We start from the raw sequence: 23,336 nt of genomic DNA, 5'->3' as shown, positions 1-23,336 counted from the left end.
TGAATCCAATGCCCAAGTTTTACCTGTTTCACTATGCCATTCTGTAACTAAACTGACAGTTACTGAATAACTTTCATGGACCATTTATTTATGCTAATAGACCATATTAACTCATTTAATCTTCACAAAGCCACATTATCTAGTGAGGTTATTCCATATAACCAGTAAAGCCATTGAGATTTAGAAAGGCAAAACAGTGCATACACTTTGTATATAGCAAGTAAGTAGTAAGGTTCAGTTTTATCCAACTTCAAAGCACAAATTAGTTTCTGGTGATTGAAATCCTGGACCAAATTTAAGGAGCAGATGAAGAAAGATCTCAGGCAAGGATATGAGGATGGAGTAATTGAGATGAGGATCCAGTGCTGTGATGAGAAACAGGGAAGGAAAGAGTTTCAGTAACAAGGGGATTGCCAGTGCTGTTTCTGCCGTGAATGGAAGGTGGCCCTTGGGTTTGGCATCTGAAAGAGCAAGGGCAGTGGAAACGAGACTATAGTGAGAATGCGAAGGAAGGTAGGAATGAGAGAATATGATAGGAATCCTGAGAAACTTGGTTTGGAACGTAAGAAACAGGATTGGAAAGAGAGGGCAACACAAAGTTGAGAGAATTTATTTTCTTGTTTCAGAAGGAGAGCCTTAGGTACTTGCAAGTGGAAGTGCTAGCAATAGTAGAGAAGTCCAAGTGTGAAAGAGAAGAACCAGTAGAGGGATATAGAAATCTAGAGTGTGAGTTTAGGGGATTTGCCTTGATTTTTCATTGAAGCAGAAGGAGGTAATGGGTACAACTGGTGATAGATTTGAAGCTGGCCTGGACTAGGAGCCTGGGTGGGACATGAAGGTGAGAGTTCAGCCTTATTGGTCTTCCAGAATTAGAGATGAGGTCTTTTACTGAGAGAAGAAACCAGCAAGACTGGGAAGTAGGTGACTGTGATGAGAACAAAATGTAAAGAATCAGCAAACAATCCTATTATGAGTCAACTCTGCAATATATAAACAGCTTTTTGGTTTAACACAGCAGATACATGTTAGAATTTCATGTAGCATTTTAACTAAAGCTCAGGTCTCTGAAAGCAAGAGTATTTCTTTTAAAGTGAACACCTATATCTACCTGCACACCCACGCACACCTCACATTGGAAATAGCCATTGCAGAACATAAGTATGTTTGTCAGTTATGCACCCCCAAAATAATTTTCATCCTTTCTGCATATATATTAATAATTTCTCCTGCACAGTGTTACCTTGGCAGTGCCTAAAAAGCATAAAGAATTCATACTTTGACTCAGTGCCATGTCCCGAACCATTTCCAATACATTTGTGCTCTGGAGAAGCTAAATAGATTACAGAAATGCATGGTACCATTGTACCAGGCCATACATAAACTAGGTTTGTAAAAGTAAAGTGTTAGTCACTCAGTCACATCTGACTCTGTGTGACCCAATGAACTGCAGCCCACTAGGCTCTTCTGTCTATGGAATTCTCCAGGCAAGAATTCTGGAGTGAGTTGCCATTCCGTTTCCACGGGGATCTTTCCAACCCAGAGATCCATCTCAGGGCTCCAGCATTGCAGGCAGATTCTTTACCATCTGAGCCAGGGTTTAGAGGAAGGGAAAATCAGACTGACCTTCTTAAGATCTTTTGCTAAATGAACATATTCCAAAAACATCCCTGTCATGTAAGAGCAGCATTTCATTCTAGAGTAGTGTTTGTGAACACAATGAATTAGAGAATAATATTTAAGTATCAAATCAGGATGCTGAGGATGCTAGAAGGTTAAAAACGACCATAAATTAAAGTACATGTTAACCCTAAAGGTTAATCTGACCTAGATCTAACTAGTTGTTTTATTCATATTGTATTTATAATGAGCAAGGATGTGTTGATTTTTTGAATACGTTCCAATGAGTTGAGCTCAGAAAAGCAAAATAGATAGTATCTCTCAAGGCTCCCCTTTCTGTTGCCTACCCTGGAACTTCTCTTTCTGCCTCAAGATCAGAGGACAATGCTCAGTCTGTGCATAATAAAGGGAAAAAGACATGCCACATTTAGAAGCCTTCCAGCACCAAAGCACTGTGCTAATCTGGCATCAGCTTCTTCAATAGAAATGTTTAAGCAGCATGAAAGTATTCTAGGTTTTTTTGGCAATCAGCAGATCAGATAGAAGAGTCTAGTAATATAACGAGGATGTGTAATCTGACATGATTAGACAAGGCTCTTTAGTACCAGAACATTCATAATTGAGACAAAGAAAGAGTATTAATAACACTTTCCTAACACGGCAGTTAGCCATTTTATATTTCCTTTCTTTAATCTTAGTGTTTTTCAACAAATCAGGGGATTTAATAGCGTGTTTTGGCAGATTAGAGGATTTATGGCCCAGATGTTTTTTGTTCTAAAAATGGATTAGGGTGTAAAGTTTGCTGGAATCCATGGAACATGTTGAGGCAAGCCGGTCATTTTATGTGTGATTAGTGCCTGCCTTCTGTCTCACAGTCCCTCCATCTGTCACAATTCACCAATGGATCTGGTTAGATTTAGCCTCATGTCACAAACAAGTCCCTTTTCTGGGCAATTTCATATTATAGATTCAGTTTATGCCATTTTATGCCCTAGTTAAAAGATAGGGACAGTGAAAGATGATACATTAGCTCTCCTTTCAATATTTGCAAAATGATCCCTTTCCCTCACTATTCTACCCTAAAATCATGCAGATTATCAGCATAATGTGCATCAAATTAAATGACCAGTGTTAAAATAAAAATTAAAATTCGCCTTTCTCCTTACACCTGTTATTCTTTAAAAGACATAGCTTGGCTTTTTTTTTTTTTTTTTTTAACTAATTCTGGGTTGTATAGTTGCAGACACAAGTTGGTCATTTGACCATCCTATTAAGAGTGTGAATTAAGTGTGATTATAGTTACCCAGTAGCCACCATTTCTTATCCAGCAATTACAGGTGCTTGGTTACATTCTGTGCTTGAAATTTAGCCTCTTCACCACTGCAAGTTTGTACCTGTCACAAGCCACTGCCACCTATGGTTTATTTCACCATGGATGGATGCAATGGGGAGAATGCTCTTCTTCCAGAGTCAGTTAATAATGATTTGTTCCTTCTGTATATGACAGACCTAATAGTATCATACTCAAACTCTAAATTGACATTTCTAATACTATGAGAGTATCAGTAAATAACAGTGATAATTATCAATACTTGTATCCTCTAGGAACATTCAAATGATCCTCAAAGGGAAAAAAAATGAAAGATAGGTTGTATTTTTTCACTACAAGATACTCAGGTGACTAAAAAAGTTTATTTAAAGATTATGTTTTAAACATCTTTTCCAACATGTGGAACCAGCTGTATTTCACTTAAATATTACGTTTTGACAACAGATGTTTGGCACCATGTTGATGTAATTGTGTGAATCAGTCATCAATTATTCACTCATTCATTCATTTCAGACTGATCCCATTGAAAAAATTAGTATATGCCAGACACTAGCCACTCCCAAAAAAGAAGTGATTTTTATGGTGGAAGGTTAACCTATCTGTATGTTTGTGCAAAACATATCCTTCGTTCTGTTACATCTTCAGGTTATTTAAATGACCATGATGCTGTCACCAAGGCAATCCAAGAAGCTCGGCAGATGAAGGAGCAGCTCCGGCGGGAACAGCAGGTGCTTGACGGGAAGGTGGCTGTTGTGAATAGTCTAGGTCTCAATAACTGCCGGACAGAAAAGGTGAGTTCTTAAAATAATGGTTGGCTTCCCAAAAATACTTAAATTGCTTGAATGTCTTCTTTATCTTTTTCTCTTCTCACCATCCTCAGAATGACTGCTCTCCCTCCCTCTTTCCCTTGATCAGTACAGAATTCTTCATGCCCATCCTAATCAAAACCGTCTGGAAATGAGAAGCGTTATAATTCTCTTCTATCCATCTGAACCTTATTGACAGTTACTATCCCCTCTTCTGCCATCACTTTGTATTAAAATGAAGTGGCATTTGAAATGTCTGGGTCTAAGTGAAAGTTTTGCTTTACAGAGATGCTCAACTTGTATTTGGGGATGAGCTGGATTTGAAAAAGCTGAATCTTCTTTAATCAGCGTAAGCTTGGATGATACCCGTGCTCGAGGTCTAAGTATCTAAGAGCCTGAGCTTGTCATAATATGTTTCCAGCAAGAAGCATTGTCACGTTGTAGGTGACTGCACAATTTGGAATTTTGACTTGGTTATAAAACAAAGTTTTTTCTTTAAAATGGGAACAGTATTAATATACCTATTACTATACTTAAGCCCAGTGAAACTTCTGAATTTATCTGTGCTATAATAATTTCCAACTATTTTGCCTAAACTTCATTGTATTGCATTCAGAAAAAAATAATATGTTACTATAGAATGCTTGAAGTGATTATACTTCCTTTGGTCATATTTGGTATTTTTAATTCAAATTTTAAAGTGTTATTGAATCTCCTTTTTCTCAAAATCCAGTAGCTAAATACAGTATATAAGAGAAAAAATGATCAGCTACTTAGTAATAACTCAAAACTTAATTATCATAGGAAGCTTATGAATCAAACGGCATCATCCAGAATGGACAGGTTGCTCATTAGGATAACTTTCCAGTTTCCCAGGTTTTCTATGGAATTTTACGTATAATCTCTAAGTAAAAGTGAAAATGTCAGTCACTCAGTCATGTCCAACTCTTTGCCACCCCATGGACTGTAGCCCTCCAGGCTCCTCTGTCCATGGGATTCTTCAGGCAAGAATACTGGAGTAGGTTGTCATTCTCTTCTCCAGGGGATCTTCCCAATCCAGGGACATAGAAGCTAGCGATTTGCATAGTGAAGGTGTGATCCTGCCACATGTGTACTTTATCTGGGCTACAGTAATTTCAGGCTATTTTGTCTAAGCTACATTGTATTTTATTCAGAAAAAATAATGTGTTTTATTACTATAGAATGCTTGAAGTGATGTTCTTCTGTACTTCTGATCTGACCATGGGTCAGAAAGATGGAGACATGATTTCAGTTCTGTTGTTCCCAGAGGGGAGAGCCAAGCATGGTCAAGTGTTCTTCCCTGGCAGTCTCACATCCTAAGAAGAGCAACACTGGTGCAGCTCAAAGGACAGCTAGAAAATTTTCTAGCTAAGCACCAGAAGGGAAGGGGGAAAACGAAGTGACGGCTCAAAGAAGGAGTGATAGCAAGCATAAAGGAATTTATATTCAAATATTTAAACATTCTTGAAAGGATGCTTGAACAGAAATTCCTTTTCTCTGCACCCCATGTAGAAATGAGTTTAACACTCAGCCAGATGCTAATGCAAAGTGACTCAAGCTATTCCTCGCAAGCATAGCTAAATTGCCGTTATTTGTTAAGCGCATTGAATTCAGCTGTGGATACAGCAGTTGGTTGCATTCAGCCAGCATCTGTACCCTTTTTTTTTTTAATCCTCCAAAGCAGAGACAACTCTACCTATCTCCCCCCTCTCCTCCCCTGTGCTGGCTGGGAATTGTCAAGTGACAACCGACCAAATCCTTTTGGACAGGAAGCCTTCATCCAGAGTTCTATATACTTGCAAAACAGGCCTTGTGGTTGGATCAGGGAGCCCATTAAAAGCACTTTGATGGTATGGAAATTCATCTTCATGAAGCTCCTAGGCCCCTAAGCAGCATGCTGTTTAGCCGTGGTTACAGATCAGTCATTCACATCGGAGGGCAATAATTGTGCTGACGGCTTGTAAGGCAATGGAAGTACATAAAATAATCCTGGGCCTTCCACCATGGCACTGCGAGTTAATCTTCTCTAATACAGATCAGCTGTTGTTCTAACACATGACTTCATGCCGGCTCCAGTGACTCTGCTCAGCCTTTTGATTAAGTAACAGGAGTGGAACCATCTGTATTCATTTTATTCCATAGTGTCCATTGTTCGGTACCTTATTTCCACTTCATCTTCCACTTCCACAGTCAGACTTTGTTTTATTTCTCTGGTCAGCATCTCTTATTTGAGCTGCATGAGTGAGTTGCCTCTGTTAAAAACTACTCCTTTCAATTTTCCTTTCTCTTTTACAGAATTATAGTAACTTTTAAAAAAAAAATCTATTTCTGAAGTAATACCTGCCAGAATCTGTTGGCCAATTAAGATATCTTCATCCTCAAGAAGTGTATGCTCCTGAATCTCTTCGCCATGCCCTTTCAATGCAATTGAGTTACATCTTCAACAATGATCTTGTATTTTTATGGATTTTAAGTAAAAATCTAAAAAAATGAAATTGTATCATGTTACTGTAAAATATGAAAATGTAAAAATCCATTATTGCAGTAGTCTGGCAAACACTTGTAATGTGTAAGTAAACCTTTTCAGCTGGAGAATTCAAATTAGTTCATCCCTTGACACTTGAGATTGAAGCTCTCTGAGAAGCAGGAATTACTGTGGTTGCCTTTTCCTGTTGAACTGGCTTAGCTGACATTTGTACCAAATTAATGATCAATCTATGTCTTGCAACTCATGGGAATGAAATAATGTCAAATTTATATCTTTTAATTAGTCATTATTCAACATTAAGACCCATATGTATCAGGGACAGTGTTGCTATGTACTTGTATTGAGAACAAGAAAATATGTTCTCTGCCTATTACAGAACTTACAGTTTAGATCAAATTATGATTTTGATTGTTAATCATGGCATATTTATGTGGGTAAATTCCTACAGGAGCTGAATTAAGACCCCGTGTTGCTGAGCATATCAAATCAGTTATAAACCTGACTCAACAAAAGTGGCTGCTTGTTTTTCCACATGAAGCAGCATCACTAGACATATGTTGTCATCATTTTTTAATACCTACCTTTTTAATAGATTGTTATAATTGTCCAACTTCATCCATGGCCAAAGTATATAGTTAGATCAGTAGTTGGCTTGAAATTTTGCCTCACAGATCCTAACAAAAGGAATAAAGGCAATATATATATAAATTCCTCTTCCCCTCCTAAAAGGATGACATTTTTTCTGTAACAATCCTCCCAACTTCCTAAACCCTGAAAGTATGTTACATAAATGTAAGAAGTGGGGAAGAAGGAGAGAGAAAGATAGAGGGAGCTGGCATGTCCCAAGATCCAGATAATTGGAAACCTATAGCAGAGATCTGTTTTCTAGGGTACACAAGTCTTATACACATTAACTTTTCTTCACATTTCAAATGACCAACATGCTTGTCTTAACTAGAATGTCTTAATTCTGAAAAGCTGTAATTGGGCAGTGAAAACAATTAGAGGTGTGAAGAGAGGGACAAATGTTTTCCAGTCATATGTACCAAAACACATAATGAAAGTCGTTTGTACTGAAACACATTTTAATTGAAGACTTCTAAGAGATTTTTCATTTCTTTACTTTTCTTGGAAGTGTTTCAACATACCCAAGAACTGTGTATGTCAGGTTTCTTGGAAACTCTGGGACACAGTGTTATTTATAATTGTCATCTCTGGTTAATTATAGCCTGATTGTATATTCAAATAATGTTATCTTTTAGCACTCAGCTCTGTTACAGATTAGTGTTATGGATGAATAAGTCATCTTCTCAGGTAGGAAGACTCAGAAGACCCTCATATATACATTTGTTTTATAAAAACCATCTACTTGCATTTTTAACACCCAAATGGCACAGCTTTGACCAGCTTCCTATTCAGGTTCTGACCTTATATTTGAAGGTATCCTTGTCTGTGTGTACTCAGTCACTTAGACATGTCTGACTCTTGGCAGCCCTATGGACTGTTGCCCACCAGGCTCCTCTGTCCATGGGATTTTCCAGGCAAGAATACTGGAGTGGGTTGCCATTTCCTCCTCCAGGGGATCTTCCCAACCCAAGGATTAAACCTGTATCTCCTACATCTCCTGCATTCGGAGGTAGGTTCTTCAGGACTGAGCCCTCTGGCACGCACAGAAATGTGGAACACACCAGAGCTTTCTTTGATCACTTCCTTCACTCCCATTGTAGTTGTCCTAGAAAGATGATGGCCTATGCTATAGTATCTGTTAGAAAAGCTTTTCATGACATGTATCAGGATATCTAACTACCGTAGCTTCAGCAAATAATGCTTAGTTTGGAGCACATAATGAAGTTCAGGAGTCAGAGGTTGGTAGCTTTAGTTCATCAGCTCAGTAATGTCAGGGTTGAAATCATGATTATCTAAGTTGTTCCCTTAGCGTCACAAAATTATGATGCACCTACAACTATCCCTTGAAGGCATGCAGACTCAGAAGTTGTTTTCTCTTCACCAAAGCTCCTTCTTCATTCACAGAGGGATATTCCACTGCACCCTTCGTGCTGCTTGTCAATGTCTCATTTGGGGAAAGCTGGGTTATTTGCACATTTCTAGTCAAGAAAGAGAGATCACAATTTATTTTCCAGGGCTGAATTGGAGACTTTATCCTATCCTTCCTGAAATCAAAGGATTTTTTTTTTTTTAAAAGAAAGGCTGACTGCCACAGATAGCACCTTATTTAGGTGTGTCTGGAGTCCTGGAAGCTTGATTAGCCTACTCTCTTCTACAATGGACCTTGAGAGCTTGTTTGGAGGTTCTAGCAGGGAAGAACAGCTTCCCGTGTACCCCTGACTGAAGAAGCACCCTCCCCTGTTGGGGAAGGTCATCCTCTTCCACCAAGCTTGCAGTTCCAGGAAGGATGCACATGGAGCCGTGAGGCAGGAAAGGGAATACCTAGTTAGCCAGCCAGATCAGCTCGTCAACCCTGAAGATCAGTGGGGTGACAGAGGTCAGAGCCAGATCAGCCTCACATCTAAGGGATATCTTAAGATCAAAGATTATATTGGTGGGGACCAAAAGCAAGACCAGAGTGGCTTTGTTGTTGTTCAGTCACTAAGCCGTGTCCAGCTCTTTGCAACCTCATGGACTATAGTCAGGCTAGGCTTCCCTGTCCTTCACTATCTCCCTGAGGCTGTGCACACTCATATTCATTGAGTTGATGGTACTGTCTAACCATCTCATACTCTGCTGCCCCCTTCTCCTTTTGCCTTCATTCTTCCCCAGCCAATAAGTTGGCTCTTCACATCAGGTGGCCAAAATGTTGGAGCTTCAGTTTCAGTATCAATCCTTCTAATGAATATTCAAGCTTGATTTCCTTAGGATTGACTGGTTTGATCTCCTTGCTGTCCAGGGAACACTCAGGAGCCTTCTACAGCACCACAATTTTGAAGCATCAATTCTTCAGCATTCAGCCATCTTTTTAGTCCAACTCTCACATCCATATATGACAACTGGAAAAACCATTGATTTGACTATATGGACCTTTGTCGGCAAAGAGACGTCTCTGCTTTTTAATACACTGTTTAGGTTTGTCATAGATTTCCTTCCAAGGAGCAGGCATCTCTGCTTTTGGGTAGGAAAAGGCCATTGTCAGCCACAGCTACATTATAAAAATGATATCGAGGTTCTCAAATATTTTCATCATAAAGCTGGTTTGTTTTGGTTACATTTGATGTCATCTATCTACCTACTTTTGCTCTTCTCTGTTACATGCCCAGGGCCTTATACCTTGTCTGTGTTTTCAGAAGGAATTAAATTTCATTCAGGCATGCATACAAGAAAACATTGCTTGGAGCCAGGTTAAGTCAGTGAGTGTATATTCATTCACATAGTTTCTACATATTATGGCCAACTTCTGTATTACTTCTTATATATAAAATAGATGTCACTCACAAAAATAAACATACAAATATATACAGATATGTCTCAAGGTAGAGAATTTATGCATCAAAAATTAATTGCCTGATGTGTGTGTGAAATCTAAACACCTGCACATGCTATGCATTAATCAATAATTGCAAGTAAGAATATCTGGAAAAGTGTCTTACTTTTCGTTCTGAGATTCAGTGAAAATTCTTGTCAGATTTCCACAGAATAAGATGAAAATTTAGTGAATAAGGTGTATATTTTAAATAATGATTTACTTAATAATGAAATCAGTTTCTCTATTTGTTGTCAGTCACGTTCATAAGAAGCCTTACCACATACAACATGGATGGACTTGTAAACAAAAGTTAATATTTTTTACTCTGGCACTTTGAAACTCTTCCATTACAACCTCCTCTTTTCTGCCATTGTCAAGCCTTTTCTTTCCCTTTAACAGAGTGCCGAACATGAAATGACAGTGACCAATGTTGACTTAATGTGGATGTTTAATAATGAAAAAAAAGTGTGTCAGTCCCAGCATTAGTTACAAATGGCAGTAAGTGTATCAGATGGCAGCCCTGTAATAATTTTACATCCATCATTCTTTCCTGATGCTTCGCTAGCCAGCTGATGGATGGGGCCAACAGTGTTAACTCTTCAGAAACTGACACAGTGTATCTAGTTGAGCATTATCTAACACATGCTCCTGCTCTTAGATAAGGAGAAGGCATGTGAGGAATTGTGAATTACAGGTTTGCTTTGAAAAAGTGAGTATGGAGGAACTCGCACCTTTGTATTCAGTGGCAGGCATTACAATTAATTGATGATTTATGGATGGCTTTTGGAGATGTTGCCTTTAGCTGAAATGAATTAGAGAAGTCACATTAGAGCTAGACATTTCAGTGGTAAGAGGAAAAACTCCCATGAAGGAGGAAGCCGTGTTAGGGAAATCATTCAGGAGGGAATGAGATAGATCATTGCAACAGTGGGACAAAATAGGAGATTTTTCTTGGGGTGCTCATGGGTGTTTGTCAAAATGTCCCTTGACTTTAAAACCTTCTGATTAGAATTTACCTGGGAACAAATTAAAGTAACACAAGTGATGAAGATTTTGTCTTTATAAAAATATGAGTATATATTATTTTTATCTCTACATGTAATTATTTATTTTGTACCTTTAATTAAAAGACACACAAAATCTGAAATTGAATATTTGCCTTTTTATTATTGGATTCTCTCTAAATATGTATGTAAAATGGACAGAGAACTGCTTTCTAGGCAACTGATTATTAGAAAACCTAGACCAGCTTTTTATATGCAAGTTGGCATTTGATCCTTAGGTTTGCTTTTCTTTTGTTTTTCTTTCATAAAACCTTCTTAATTCTGAGTGTCTTAGCTAGGGAACACTTCTTATGGGACAGGAGGGGAGAGGAAAAGCCCTTGGTGAATATTATCAGCCCAGAACAGCCAGTTTTCACAGACCATGACAAAAAGGCAAATAGGTATTATGTCATCACCCATCCATCACTGTATATGTCAGCCTTTCAATAATTCCAATCGACATTCTCGACAGGCTGATGCAAGTTAAAGGGGCTGTTTGTTTCTAGAAATTGAGTATAGGCTGTCTATAGCCTTTTGTTCCAGATGGTTTTCTTCTGTGTCTTTTCATTTCTTTCTTTTTCTTTCTTTTCTTTTTGGGGGTATTTAATTGAAATACATGCCGAGTTTGCAGACTGCAAAGATCAGAGCTGTTTTCGTCCAGCAGTGGTAACTATGCATTAAACATTTTGATTTGTTTGAGCTTGAAGTTTAGTCCTTTTTTGCCATTTGCTTCATGGAGTTTGTGTATATTTACAGCCTCTGCATTTAATGGCCACATGCCTTATTTTCACAGATGGCCAGTGGAAGACTTTTTCTTTCTCTTAGTATAGCCTGCTTTCAGTTTTGCTACATTTGTCACAGTGCCACTACTTGCAGCTAGCAAGTGCCCACGCTTGGTGGGGAGCAATTATGGTGTGAGTTTTTAAGGAGCTTTTTAAAGGTTTTTTTTTTTTTTTCTAGTAAACTTTTTATGGTTTAATTTTCAAGCCTAGAAAAGCTGTGCATGTTTCCAAACAGAGAGTCTTGTGTTCTTTACATCATTCTGGTAGAGGGGTTAGTGCAGGATGGTCCAATAAAAAGAGACACACAGGGCATGCCAAATTGGGCTTTCAGATAGACACCCACAGGCCTCTCTGATGATTGAAATTGTCTATTCATTTAAGGATATGAGGATAGGCTCACGATAAGATTCCTGAAAAAGGCACATTTGAAAACACTGTGTGGAGATAATCTAGATATTTTTAAAGTACATTTCCATGTTGCACAGATAAAAGACCAGAAGAAGAATAAACAATCATTATGCCAAGATGACGGGGTTGTAAATTTACATGTATGTACCCACATTTCTGATTTTTTTCAAGTTTTCTAAGTAAAATAAGAATCACTTTTGTTGTTGGACCAGAAATGTTATTTTTAAAAACCTGGTCTACTAAGAATGGCCTTTCCTTCCCTTCTCCCTTTCTTAGCCTCAAGATTAAATAGTTGTCTTTAAGACAGTTCAACATTAGGCACTGAACTAATCAAAGAACCATTTGTTTTTCAGTTATTCTCATACTTAGTAGATATATTGTGTTTTCTTGTTGTTTATCTCAAATAACATTAACAATATGGATTTAAAATTATGAGGAAAATATTCTGAGTTTAGCATTTATTTCAAAGGTTCCCATTGAGTCTTTCCACTTGCACCTTTTCTTTTACAAATAAGACTTGTTTATGAGTATACAACTAATAAAGGAGTAATAATGGCTACTGATATATTTAGTTTGTATCTTACCTTTTTCCAATTGCTTTCACATTAAATTTCAGTTTAGTACCATAGTATAAACAGGACAGTATTCATATCTTTGTTTTAAAAATTTAAAAAAAAACAAAACTTGAGATGTGAGGTTATTACAGGAGTTCAAGTGGTAGATCAGTTTTTAAACCAAGGTCCTCTGGTTCAAATTTCAGCCTCTCTTCTAATGGACCATGCTGAAGACATACAAGATGAAAGCCAGTGCCTGTTTGATTACCTTGTACCCCAGCGTTGGCCATGTATATTACTTAGTACATTTTTGAGGATTTTTCACACAAAAAAAATCCTTTTAGCAACCAGCTTCTCCATAGCCTCTGTCTGTATCTTTTCTTCATTTCTTTGTTTTTCCTGTTTCTGTTCCCTTTGTAGGTCTCCCTTTTTTCACTACACACCAGCCCCCTTCTTTTGAGAATGAGCCAGAAAACAGAAAGAATATGTTCAATCTTATTTATTTTGCTTCTCATAGCAGCGCTCATAAAACATGTGAAGTTTTGGCTGTTCGTTCAAATGAGATTTTAAATATCTATTCTACTCTTAAGTTTTTCTCTAAAACTACCATGGATAATTGAAAAGTGAACTATAACCCTGTTATGCCTGTTTCTATTTGTCAGACCCAGTATTTCGGAACCAAACCATTTCTCTTTAAAATAGTCTAATTATATTTATTTAACTGAAGTAACTACTGGCTACTGAGGCTACATTCATAAGAAGGCAGACAGTTTTACAACTTTATTCTATGAAATGGAAAAATGAAAAAGTTCTATACAATTCTGTAGCTCAGTAACTGAGTTACCCATTGTTTATAGAACAATTATCATCAGACCTCATTCCAGCTTTGTGTTTACATCTATGCAGCCCTCCCACCTACCGGACATCCTGTGTAGGTTGTGAATTCTATTTTTCTTTGTTGGCCTCCTATTTTTCTCACATTAACCCTTGAGATCTGACTTGATGTGCATAGTATCTGTATATACCATGGTTTGAAATAAACTCTCTTTTTTAGACTTTGGCTGACTTCTGACACTTGAAACCCTGGTCTTAGTTTTTTCCTCTCCTACCTCTCCTTTCCAAACCATAACCACCCCTGGGACATGTAAGCAAGGACCAGTATTTTACCATGATATTATTCATATATACCCTCTTTGTGAATTTTATGTTTCTTACGGATTCCTTTGAGTTTGCTTTTCTGTGCGTTACACCTCCACACTCAATGACTCCTTCCTCTACATGGCAGTAATGTTGAATTTGGACAGAAGACTGTGTCCTTCACCATGTACCTAAATATGTAAATCTTAGTATTGTTGGACAGTCCCTTCACCAAATTTATTTTAGTAATCATATCTTTTTTAGCTTTTGTTTCATAATTTGAAGTATCTTCCTTGAATTTAAGAAAATGGCTATAGCATTCTCAACTATAAATGGAGTGCCTTTACATTTTGAAACTAATTAACAGCTTCTGAGGAAATTATCATCATGGATGGAGAAACATGTATATCTTTATATATTTGTCAAAATATTTTAGTTTTGTTTGAGCAATTCCAGTCAAGTGGAACACAGAATTGAAAGAAACTGAAAAGGGCCTTTAATGCAACCTATTATCTGATGTTGCATTGCCAGGAAGGTATTCATATGGCCAATACTTGAAAGCCTCCAGAGAGGTGAAAATTTCTGCATCCTAAGACAGCCCATTCAAGGAATAGACATATTTTTTTAATATAACTCTTTCTTCAGTGGTTCATATTCTTTCACTTGGTAGCTTACAGCCATTGGTTAGTATTCTTTTGTTTTATTACATATGGCCAAATCCTGTCTCTTTTTCACAAACAGCAGGTCTTGGTTCTTCATAAACCTGGAGTTTCTTAAGATAGTTAAAGACAGAGATTGTTGATCTCCTCTTCAACTCTCTTTTGTAAGCCCTATGCACTTTCTCCATGAAGACAAGTATATTGATAGGAACGTAACCCAAAGCTGAGCTGAATTTCAAAACACTATGGCCGTGAGCTTCCCTAGTCTGTTTTCCAATTTTTGTAGAAGAAGAAATTAGACCATTACAACATAGATTTTCTTAATAAATCTGTATTAGCTTCTTGTCCCCACCTCCTCTACGAAGGGCCCTGAACAAATAACAATCAACTCTGTCTTTTCCAGAACATACATTAAGTGCTCAGGTCATTATTCCTCAATTTTTCTCTTTATTCATGAAAATCAGAATTAGTTCTTTATATTAAACTTTCTAATATCTTTCCCACTTTACAATCATAATAATTTCCCACTTTAAAAATTATAAATAGGGATTCATTGATTTTACCCACAAGTCATTTTTCTGTCTTGGAAATTCATTCAGATTAAGATTTGAATTCATAGAAGCTGTGTATTTCCTTCAAAACAATTTCATCTACCTTTAGCTTCATAATACTTCTTAAGAAAACTTGATCTGCCAATACAATTCACTTTGATCAGATTTCCTGATGAAGCTAAGTTTCTATGAAATTCAGCAAGGATTATACTTCAAGAAACATATGAAGCTAGCTTCCAGAGTTCACAAAAAGAAATTAGATTCTGGAAACAAAATTTAGGTTCTAATTTATTATTTTCTTCACAATAGGAATCTCTGAATTTGGAAGGGAAAAAATCAGGATTAGATAAGGCTTTTTTTTTAGATGACTAAACCAAAAGATATTTATAGACCCCTCCTATCCCTTAGTTCATATATTCATGATTCTCTGATGGAGAAAATGAATGGAAAAATATTCCTAAGGAATACCAAAGTGTCAGAGAGTACCAAAGTGTCTGCAAAATTCACATTTTACCAGAACAAAATAAGTGAAAAATTTCTTCAGATTACATTTTTGTTGGTGCTGGACGAAAAGTGTGTGTGTGTGAGTGTGTGTTTGTACATTATTTGTTGTAAAGCTTTTACAACAAAGCTTTCTCTTCCATTTGTGCAGTTATATTACAGGGTGGATGCTTTTTTTTTTTTAGAAAATGGCAATCTCAGTAAACAAGGGTGAAACTGAGAGATGGAGGGTTGTCTTAGGCACGTTCATTGTTTCTTTATATTCTACTTAAGCCGATGAAAAAAAATCTCCAACTGATAAATCGTTGTGACATTATAAATAATCTTTCATCTTCTTTGGTGGTCTCTGAGGTTCACATAATTGGAGGGTTAAAAACCTTTTTTGTTTCTTTCTTCTTCCCGTGCCATTAGTATAGAAGGAGATCATAAAAAAGGGCAGCCAGAAGGGGTTTAACTGTTACTGAGTCAACATTTGACAGCCACACTCTATTCTGTCATTTCATGCATGTGCTTTTTATGAGTTTTATAGCTTTGTGGGCTTTATTTCAGGGATGTCCATTATGATAGCTGATCCACAGCCCATCTCTTTGTGTTTGTTTGTCTGATGGTGAGCACAGCTCATCACTTATAAATCCCAATTTCAAGGAGTCATAGAGGAAGCATCTACTCATGTACTGTTTAGGCTTAGGACACTAAGGAAGTATATCTACTTCCTCTAGAGCACAATTTGTGTGGGTTTCTTTTGTTTTGTTTTGACTGCTCCATGAAATATCAACAAGGATGTGCCTTTGAGCCTTTACAAACACAGTGAATTTTTAGTTGTTTTCTACATAAGTTGAAGAAATGGAGTAGGAGTACTTTTCAATTTAAATAATACTAGTCTTATAGTCACACAGAGTTGGACACGACTGAAGTGACTTAGCAGCAGCAGTCTTATATCATGCCTGAGTAATAACTGAAAAATAAAAAAGATTAAATATATTGTCAGGAATGATGCACAGGAGAAGAAAAATCCCAACAACTTTTAGAGTTGTTACAAGCATCTCCATTTTAATGCATATTTGTCCACTATGGTTATGGACAATAAAGGGTCATAATCACAGCAGGATACTTAATATGCATATTGAAATAACTATTCCTGTAATTCTTGTATTCTAGGAAGAATTTTTTCTTTTCCATTTCTCTCATTTACTTTTTCTGTAATGTTAAAAGTATATCTTCTTCATTTTTTAAACTTAATAATAAATATCTATCATATATTAAAACCCCATTTTACAAATTAGGACCCTGAAACTCAGGGAGGTTAATTGTCTTAAGTAGCATGGCTAATGTATATGACAGAGTTTAGTTATCTCATGTTCCTGATCCCAAAGTCATTATTTTCTATATAGGTTATTGTCTGTATTTTTAAATATGTCCTTTAACCATTGATCTGTACCCTTTTGCCATTTGGAATATTGTTGGCCTAAAAAGCACTGATCTTTAATGACCACTTCTAATCAACTAATTGCCCACATCTCTTTAGCTATTTCTTGGCTCTCCTTGTTGATTCCTGTCCATAGCCTGGTGTCATGGACAAACAGTGCATGTGCTGTTTTCCATTATTCAAGTTATTGGATAAGCCACAGAACCTGCGACCAGCTGCCAGTTCCCTAAGAGAATATTAACACATTAATGATGGTTCTTTGAATATTGAGTTTTAGAGTTATTCATCTGACCCCAAGAAACTATATTGTCTAAAACTTTCTTTTCTTCTGTAGATTAGATACAATTCACTTGAATATTTGTCCAAGTCAACATAGGATCAGAAAATTTTCTCTAGTAAAAACAGACTTTACCTAACGTTTCTCCTTGATCTTAGTAAACTCACACAGTTGTATAAGATTTGATTAGCCAGAAAGGACTCATCTTTCCAAAGGAACTCTAGCTGTGATCCAATAGGAAGTTTTTATCCAAGAGAGAAAGCATATGGGTCATCTTGTTTGATCATTATTTGCAAATCCTCAGGACTGTTTCATGTTGACTTCTTTGTAGTCATTAATCTGTTTACACCCTGTATTCTGATGTTCCTCAGGGCTGTTCAGAATTTTGGCCAGTATTGCTTTAAATATGTTTTTTCTTCATGTTGTTTGCTTTATTTCTAATAGGAAAAAAGTAAAAGAGAGAACATGAATGAATCTTGTAAGTTTCAGGGCAGTGTTTGAATAGCATTGAGAGGGCATTTTAAAGAATGAGTGCTATACTGATGTGTGTTCCAGAACCAAGACTGGGGGTATGTGGGGGTATTTTTCTGTACAGATTCTTGACTAATGTGCTCTTCATCAGCCAGTGGAACTAAGAGTATAATTGGTAAAATTGTCACCTCTACCTATCAATGTATTTTTCTATTTTCACAAAAGCATTTTTCTTATTTTCAACAACTTCCCATTTACCAGCTCTCCACCTGAAATTTACTGCCTTCGTTTTGATTCAGCTGCCTCTATTTCAGTTCAGTTCAGTGGATCAGTCATGTCCGACTCTTTGCAACCCTTGAACTTCAGCATGCCAGGTTTCCCTGTCCATCACCCACTCCTGGAGCTTGCTCAAACTCATGTCCATTGAGTCAGTGATGCCATCCAACTATCTCATCCTCTGCCATCCTCTTCTCCTCCTGCCTTTAATCTTTCCCAGCATCAGGGTTTTCCAATGAGTCAGCTCTTTGCATCAGGTGGCCAAAGAATTGGAGTTTCAGCTTCAACATCAGTCCTTCCAGTGAATATTCAGGGCTGATTTCCTTTAGGATTGACTGGATGGATCGCCCTGAAGTCCAGGGAACTCTCAAGAGTCTTCTCCAACACCACAGTTCAAAAGCATCAGATCTTCGGCAATCACTTTGTTTATAGTACAGCTCTCACAACCATACACGACTACTTGAAAAACCATAGCTTTAAATATGCAGACCTTTGTGGTCAAAGTCATGTCTCTGATTTTTAATATGCTGTCTAGTTTGGTCATAGCATTTCTTCCAGGGAGCAAGCATCTTTTAATTTCATGGCTGCAGTCACCATCTGCAGTGGTTTTGGACCCCAAGAAAATTAAGTCTGTCACTGTTTGCATTGTTTCCCTTCTATTTGCTATGAAGTGATGGGACAGGATGCCATGATGTTCATTTTTTGAATGTTGAGTTTTAAGCCAGCTTTTTCAGTCTCACCTTTCACTTTCATCAAGAGGCTCTTTAGTTCTTCTTTGCTTTCTGCCATAAGGGTGGTGTCATCTGTGTACCTGAGATTATTGATATTTCTCCCGGCAATCTTGCTTCCAGCTTGTGCTTTATCCAGCCCAGCATTTCACAAAGTGTACTCTACATATGAACAGTATGAAAAGGTGAAAAGATATGACACTGACATATGAAGTCTGATGCTGTAAAGCACAATATTGCATGAATAAAGATAAATTGGAGGTGGTCAAACAGGAGATGGCAAGAGTGAACATCAACATTTTAGGAATCAGTGAACTAAAACGGATGGCAATGGACCAGTTTAACTCAGATGACCATTATATCTACTACTGTAGGCAAGAATCCCTTAGAAGAAATTGAGTAGCCCTCATAGTCAACAAAAGATTCCAAAATGCCGTTCTCGGGTGTAGTCTCAAAAACAGAAGAATGACCTCTGTTCGTTCCCAAGGTAAACCATTCAATATCACAGTAATCCAAGGCTATGCCCTGACCAGTAATGCTGAAGAAGCTGAAGTTGCATGGTTCTATAAAGGCTTAAAAGAACTTCTATAACTAACACCAAAAAAGATGTCCTTTTCATTATAGGGGACTGGAATGCAAAAGTAGGAAGTCAAGAAATACCTGGAGTAACAGGCAAGTTTGACCTTGGAGTACAGAATGAAGCAGGGCAAAGGCTAACAAAGTTTTGCCAAGAGAACGCACTGGAATAGCAAACACCGTCTTCCAACAACACAAGAGAAGACTCTACACATGGACATCAGCAGATGGTCAATACCGAAATCAGATTGATTGTATTCTTTGCAGCCAAAGATGGAGAAGTACTATACAGTCAGCAAAAACAAGACCGGGAGCTGACTGTAGCCAAGATAGTGAACTCATTATAAATTGAACTAGGAAAAACCACTATACCATTCAGGTATGACCTAATCAAATCCCTCATGATTATACAGTAGAAGTGACAAATAGTTTCAAGGGATTAGATCTGATAGACAGAGTGCCTGAAGAACTATGGATGGAGGTTCGTGACATTGTACAGGAGGCAGTGATCAAGAACACTACCATGAAAAAGAAATGTATAAAGGCAAAATGGTTGTCTCAGGAGGCCTTACAGATAGCTGAGAAAAGAAGAGAAGTGAAAGGCAAAGGAGAAAAGCAAAGATATACCCATTTGAATCCAGAGTTCCAAAGAATAAAAAGGAGAGATAAGAAAGCCTTCCTCAGTGATCAATGCAAAAAATAGAGGAAAACAATAGAATGGGAAAGACTAGAGATCTCTTCAAGAAAACTAGAAATACCAAGGGAATATTTCATGCAAAAATGGGCACAATAAAGGACAGAAATGGTATGGATCTAACAGAAGCAGAAGATATTAAGAAGATGTGGCAAGAATACACAGAAGAGCTATACAAAAAAGAATTTCATGACCAAGATAATCACGATGGTGTGATCACCAACCTAGAGCCAGACATCCTGAAATGCAAAGTCAAGTGGGCCTTAGGAAGCATCACTACGAACAAAGCTAGTGGAGGTGATGGAATTCCACTTGAGCTATTTCAAATCTTAAAAGATGATGCTGTGAAAATGCTGCATTCAATATGCCAGCAAATTTGGAAAATGCAGCAGTGGCTGCAGAACTGGAAAAGATCAATTTTCATTCCAATCCCAAAGAAAGGCAATGCCAAAGAATGTTCAAACTACTGCACAAGTGTACTTATCTCGTATGCTAACAAAGTGATGCTCAAAATTCTACAAGCCAGGCTTCAACAGTACATGAACCATGAACTTCCAGATGTTCAAGCTGGATTTAGAAAAGGCAGAGGAACCAGAGATCAAATTGCCAACATCCACTGGATCATCAGAAAATCAAGAGAGTTCCAGAAAAATATCTACTTCTGCTTTATTGACTATGCCAAAGCCTTTGACTATGTGGATCACAAAAAACTGTGGAAAATTCTATGGGAATACCAGACTACCTTACCTACCTCCTGAGAAAACTGTGTGCAGGTCAAGAAGCAACAGTTAGAACTGGACATGGACAAACAGACTGGTTCCAAATTGGGAAATGATTACGTCAAGGCTGTATACTGTCACTCTGCTTATTTAACTTATATGCAGAGTACATCATGTGAAATGCCAGGCTGGATAAAGCACAAGCTGGAAGCAAAATGGCTAGGAAAAATATCAATAATCTCAGATACACAGATGACACCACCTTTATGGCAGAAAGCAAAGAAGAACTAAAGAGCCTCTTGATGAAAGTGAAAGGTGAGACTGAAAAAGCTGGCTTAAAACTCAACATTCAAAAAACGAACATCATGGCATCTGGTCCCATCACTTCATGGCAAATAGATGGGGAAACACTGGAAACAGTGGCTGACTTAACTTTCTTGGGGTCTAAAATCACTGCAGATGGTGACTGCAGCCATGAAATTAAAAGATGCTTGCTCCCTGGAAGAAAAACTATGACCAACCTAGACAGAATATTAAAAAGCAGAGACGTTACTTTGCCGACAAAGGTCCATCTAGTCAAGGCTATGGTTTTTCCAGTAGTCATGTATGGATGTGAGAGCTGGACTATAAAGAAAGCTGAGTGCTATAGAATTGATGCTTTTGAACTGTGGTGTTGGAGAAGATTCCTGAGAGTCCCTTGGACTGCAAGGAGATCCATCCAGTCAATCCTAAAGGAAATCAGCCCTGAATTTTCATTGGAAGGACTAATGCTGAAGCTGAAACTGCAATACTTTGGCCACCTAATGCAAAGAGTTGACTCATTGGAAAAGACCCTGATGTTGGGAAAGATTGAAGGCAGGATGAAAAGGGGATGACAGAGGATGAGATAGTTGGATGGCATCACTGACTTGATGCACATGAGTTTGAGCAAGCTCCGGGAGTGGGTGATGGACCAGGAAGCCTGGTGTGCTGCAGTCATGGGGATGTAAAGAGTCAGACATGACTGAGCAACTGAACTTAACCCTGCATGTAAGTTAAATAAGCAGGGTGACAATATACAGCCTTCATGTACTCCTTTCCCAATTTGGAAGCAGTCTGTTGTTCCGTGTTCAGTTCTAACTGTTGCTTCTTGACCTGCATACAGGTTTCTCAGGAGGCAGGTTAGGTGGCCTGGTATTCTCATGCCTTCAAAAATTTAGAAAGGATTAATTTCATTAGGATAACTTTGGGAATCACCTTTATCAGTAACAATCACACATTTGAAAAGGAAGTCTTTAACCCAAGTTTCAGAATCAAAATGATTGAGGTTTACACGTGACAGTGCACAGGTGGTCTCTTTGGGAAGGGGATGGCCAGGGATATATGGGATTAGATGAAATGGAATGAAAAGAATCTTCCCAGTGTACCAGCATCTGTGCTTTATATCATTTGTCTGATTCACCTACTATATTCCTGAATAGATTGAATTTAAAGTTTTGAAGACTATTCTTAAATCCAGGTCATTCCTTTGGCAATTCAATATATTACCTGGAATCTTGCTCACACATAGATACCTGTATACAGAAGAACTAAATATGAACCTTTATAGCAGGATCAGTTTTCATCTGGAATTGTATAGCTAATTATTTACTATGTAACCACTGTATTATACATATTTTATATATATATATACACATATCTATATATACACACACACACACACACACACATGTATATACACATTCGATATATTTATCATGTAACCATTCATGGGTTTTATGATATACCCCCTACCTTAATTCTTCTCTCTTCTGAATTTATTGTCAGAGTTTTTAAATTGTGGCAATGTTACCATTTTGATTTACATATTATTTTAAGGTGTTTTAGTTAAAGGTACGCCACATCTTCTTCAATTCCTCTAGTCACCTCTCATTTTCCCTATTAATGTGTCTGAGAATTAGCTTAAATGACTATGCAAAAGGTCACAAAAGAAGTACAGTTTACTGTGTTTACTTCCACTGTCTCCTACTGACATCCTCTTAAGTATCATAAATTCCACTTTGGGGTAACTAATTGAATCATTTTATTATACTCTGTGCTTTAGAGGTAGATGATTAGAGGTTACTTATTGTAAGAACTACCTGTGACTTTCTACCTTGGCCTTTACTAATTTTAGTAAGTTAGTCCTTTAGCTTGGCCTTTACTAATTTGCTCCTTGGTAAGATGGTGCAAGATTCATACAGCTGAATGCCGAATCTTCAGAGTCACTTAACATTTCATTCTTTTTTTCACCCCGACTGCCTTCATTTTGCTGTTTCTTCTTTAAAGACTTTACTTCAAAATGGAAAACTCTCTAGAAAATATGTAGCATTATTGCCCTATACACTTTTAAATCAAAACCTGAGAGGCAATCCATGCCCAATATATTCCTCAAAGATAGTAAAGTCTTCATTGACCCAGAGACTCTAATATCATGTTGATGGAATGTGGTTTGTTCTTTTTTTCTTTTTTAATGTAACTGTCTTCTGTTCTAGCAGCTACATTTACTATCAAGATAGCCTGTTAAGCTGGTGTCCTTGGTGCTCCTGGGCTTGGTTGAATATATACAGCAGATTCTCAGCAAAAAAAATTCAGAACATACAAAGCAGCTGAAAGTACCATTTTCATTCCCAAAACAAATTGGGCAAGGCTGTATGTTTTTAAATATATAATTTATTTCAATGTCAGTAGTATATAATCTTATAGAACCAAAGTTGATATAAACTCTTCTGTTTCTAGTTCCCCTATTTTATTTTATATCAATTGACAATTTAAA

The 23,336-nt window shown here is 37.3% G+C and overlaps 1 protein-coding gene across 18 annotated transcripts in view; it reads left to right on the top strand.

Annotated features, from left to right (window-relative positions):
* Positions 1–23,336, top strand: part of SOX5 (SRY-box transcription factor 5) — a 1,099,609-nt gene that overhangs the window by 1,061,572 nt on the left and 14,701 nt on the right. For all 18 annotated transcript variants that reach the window (XM_043441163.1, XM_043441162.1, XM_043441157.1 and 15 more), the window contains one exon: positions 3,593–3,738. In XM_043441163.1, coding sequence (XP_043297098.1) covers positions 3,593–3,738 — 146 coding nt within the window. The remainder of the gene's footprint in view (positions 1–3,592; positions 3,739–23,336) is intronic.

This window comes from Cervus canadensis, chromosome 21 (genome assembly GCF_019320065.1).
Source record: "Cervus canadensis isolate Bull #8, Minnesota chromosome 21, ASM1932006v1, whole genome shotgun sequence".
In the NCBI taxonomy this organism is placed as follows: domain Eukaryota; kingdom Metazoa; phylum Chordata; class Mammalia; order Artiodactyla; family Cervidae; genus Cervus; species Cervus canadensis.
Note: the sequence above shows the minus strand (reverse complement) of the source record. Positions and strands in the feature narration are given on the sequence as shown.